Below are 2,867 nucleotides of genomic sequence, written 5' to 3'. Positions count from 1 at the left end.
GACGGGCAGGACCCCCCCAGGGAAGGGGTCTGGTGGGCAGGGATGGTCAGGACACCCCCAGGGAAGGGGTCTGGTGGGCAGGGACAGACAGGACATCCCCAAGGAGGGGGTCTGGTGGGCAGGGACGGGCAGGACACCCCCAGGGAAGGGGTCTGGTGGGCAAGGATGGGCAGGACATCCTCAAGGAGAGTATCTGGTGGGCAGGGATGGGCAAGACACCCCCAAGGGAAGGGGGTCTGGTGGGCAGGGATGGGCAGGACATCCCCAGGGAAGGGGTCTGGTGGGCAGGGACAGGCAGGACATCCCCAGGGAAGGGGTCTGGTGGGCAGGGATGGGCAGGACATCCCCAGGGAAGGGGTCTGGTGGGCAGGGATGGGCAGGACACCCCCAGGGAAGGGGTCTGGTGGGCAGGGACGGGCAGGACATCCCCAGGGAAGGGGTCTGGTGGGCAGGGATGGGCAGGACATCCCCAGGGAAGGGGTCTGGTGGGCAGGGATGGTCAGGACACCCCCAGGGAAGGGGTCTGGTGGGCAGGGACGGGCAGGACATCCCCAGGGAGGGGGTCTGGTGGGCAGGGACAGACAGGACATTCCCAGGGAAGGGGTCTGATGGTTTTTGTCTGGGCAGATTCGGACGATGCTCTGCTGAAGATGACGATAACTCAGCAGGAGTTTGGCCGGGCCGGGCTGCCCGACCTGAGCAGCATGACGGAGGAGGAGCAGATCGCCTACGCCATGCAGATGTCGCTGCAGGGAGCGGGTGAGACCCCCCAGAGCCTTCCCCCTGGGGAAAGCCTTCTGAGGAGAGACTGAGAGAGCTGGGACTCTTTAGTCTGGAGAAGAGAAGGCTGAGGGGAGACCTTCTCAATGCCTACAAGTATCTCAAGGGAGGGTTGAAGGAGGAGGGAGCCAGACTCTTTTCAGTGGTTCCCAGTGAGAGGACGAGGGGCAACGGGCACAAGTTGGACCAGAAGAGGTTCCACTCAAACATGAGGAGAAACTTCTTCACGGTGAGGGTGCCAGAGCCCTGGGACAGGCTGCCCAGGGAGGGTGTGGAGTCCCCTTCCTTGCAGATTTTCAAGACCCCCCCTTGGATGCTCCTGAGTAACATGCTCTAGCTCTGGGCAATCCTGCTTCAGCAGGGGAGTTGGACTAGATGATCTCTATGGTCCCTTCCAACTCTAAAATTCAGTGAAATTCAGTGAAAGCCAAGGGGCAGCTCTGCCTCCGGGGCTGGAACCCGCAGCCCCCACAGCCTGAGGTGCCCCACGGAGGGGCTGTGTCACCCGGGCAGGGTCCAGATCTCCCCAGACATGAAAGCCAAGGGGCAGCTCTGCCTCCGGGGCTGGAAGCCGCAGCCCCCACAGCCTGAGGTGCCCCACGGAGGGGCTGTGTCACCCAACAGGGTCCAGATCTCCCCAGACAGTCTCTCTGCTGAGGAAAGGCTGAGGGACTCGGTTCCTGAAGGAGGGGGAACTGCTGGAGAGGGAACAGCAGAGGGCTGTGGAGATGATGAGGGGACTAGAACATCTCTCTGGTGGGGAAAGGCTGAGGGACTTGGGACTTTTGAGTCTGGAGAAGAGAAGGCTGAGGGGGGATCTGATCAACGCCTGGAAATCCTTCAAGGGTGGGGGTCAGGAGGATGGGGCCAGGCTTTTCCCAGTGGTGCCCAGGGACAGGACAAGAGGGAACGGGCACAAACTTGAATATAAGAAGTTCCATCTCAACGTGAGGAGGAACTTGTTGACTTTGAGGGTGGCAGAGCCCTGGCAGAGGCTGCCCAGAGAGGTGGTGGGGTCTCCTTCTCTGGAGACATCCCAAACCCACCTGGATTTGATCCTGTGGGACCTGCTCTGGTGACCCTGCTCTGGCAGGGGATGGGATGAGATATCTCCAGAGGTCCCTTCCAACCCTGTGTCATTCTGTGATCCTCTGTGGGTCGATCTCCAGAGGTCCCTTCTGACCCCGTATCACTCTGTGATCCTCTGTGGGTCACTCCCCTGAGCCGTGGGGAGGCCGTGGGTGTGTAAATCCCCCATCCTCAGCTGTCCCACTCCCCCGACAGAGTTTGCCCAAGCGGAGGCGGCCGAGGTGGACAGCAGCACCGCCATGGACACCTCCGAACCCACCAAGGTGAGGATCTGTCCTCCTGTCCCTTCCCCTTCCCCTCTTCCCTGAGGACTGGGGGACCCACGAGCCCCGTTCCCCGACTCCTCATCCTCTTCCCTCAGGAGGAAGACGACTACGACGTGATGCAGGACCCCGAGTTCCTGCAGAGCGTGCTGGAGAACCTGCCGGGGGTGGACCCCAACAACGAGGCCATCCGTAACGCCATGGGCTCGCTGGCCTCGCAGGCCTCCAAGGAGAGCAAGGACAAAAAGGAGGAGGAGAAGAAATGAGGGGGCCAGGCCGGGCCGGGGGCTACCGTCGGCCCCCCCGGGGGGTGAGTGGCCACTGGGCCAGGGCTGGAGCTGGGCAGCCCCCCGGGGGGGGGAGGGCTCTGCTGAAACGGGGCAATAAAGGCTTTTCACGGGGTCTCTGTCCTGCCCCTCCCTGGGGATGGGCCTGGGGGGGGAGCCCCAGCCCCTCCTGGGGGGGCCTCTGTGTTTCCTGAACTGGGAGGGACTGGGCCCTGGGTTCCCCCTGTACTGGGAGGGACTGGTCCCCAGATCTCCCCTGTACTGGGGGGGGACTGGGCCCTGGAACTCTCTGTACTGGGGGATACTGGTTCCTGGGTCTTCCCTGTGCTGGGGGATACTGGGACCAGGGTCTTCTCTGTACTGGGGGGGACTGGGTGCCCTGGTCTCCCCTGTACTGGGGGATACTGGGCCCCTGGAACCCCCTGTACTGGGGGATACTGGGCGCCTG

The 2,867-nt window shown here is 63.0% G+C and overlaps 1 protein-coding gene across 1 annotated transcript in view; it reads left to right on the top strand.

The window, feature by feature from the left end:
- The window catches only part of PSMD4 (proteasome 26S subunit, non-ATPase 4), a gene marked incomplete at its 5' end in the record, with an annotated part of 8,172 nt that extends 5,636 nt beyond the window's left edge, over window positions 1–2,536 (top strand). The window contains 2 exons of the mRNA XM_014960823.1: window positions 2,065–2,132; window positions 2,231–2,536. Coding sequence (XP_014816309.1) covers window positions 2,065–2,132; window positions 2,231–2,398 — 236 coding nt within the window. The remainder of the gene's footprint in view (window positions 1–2,064; window positions 2,133–2,230) is intronic.
- Window positions 2,537–2,867: the final 331 nt, after the last annotated feature.

Source organism: Calidris pugnax, unplaced genomic scaffold (genome assembly GCF_001431845.1).
Source record: "Calidris pugnax isolate Ruff unplaced genomic scaffold, ASM143184v1 scaffold469, whole genome shotgun sequence".
Taxonomy (NCBI): Eukaryota; Metazoa; Chordata; class Aves; order Charadriiformes; family Scolopacidae; genus Calidris; species Calidris pugnax.
This window is presented reverse-complemented; position numbering and strand designations above follow the sequence as displayed.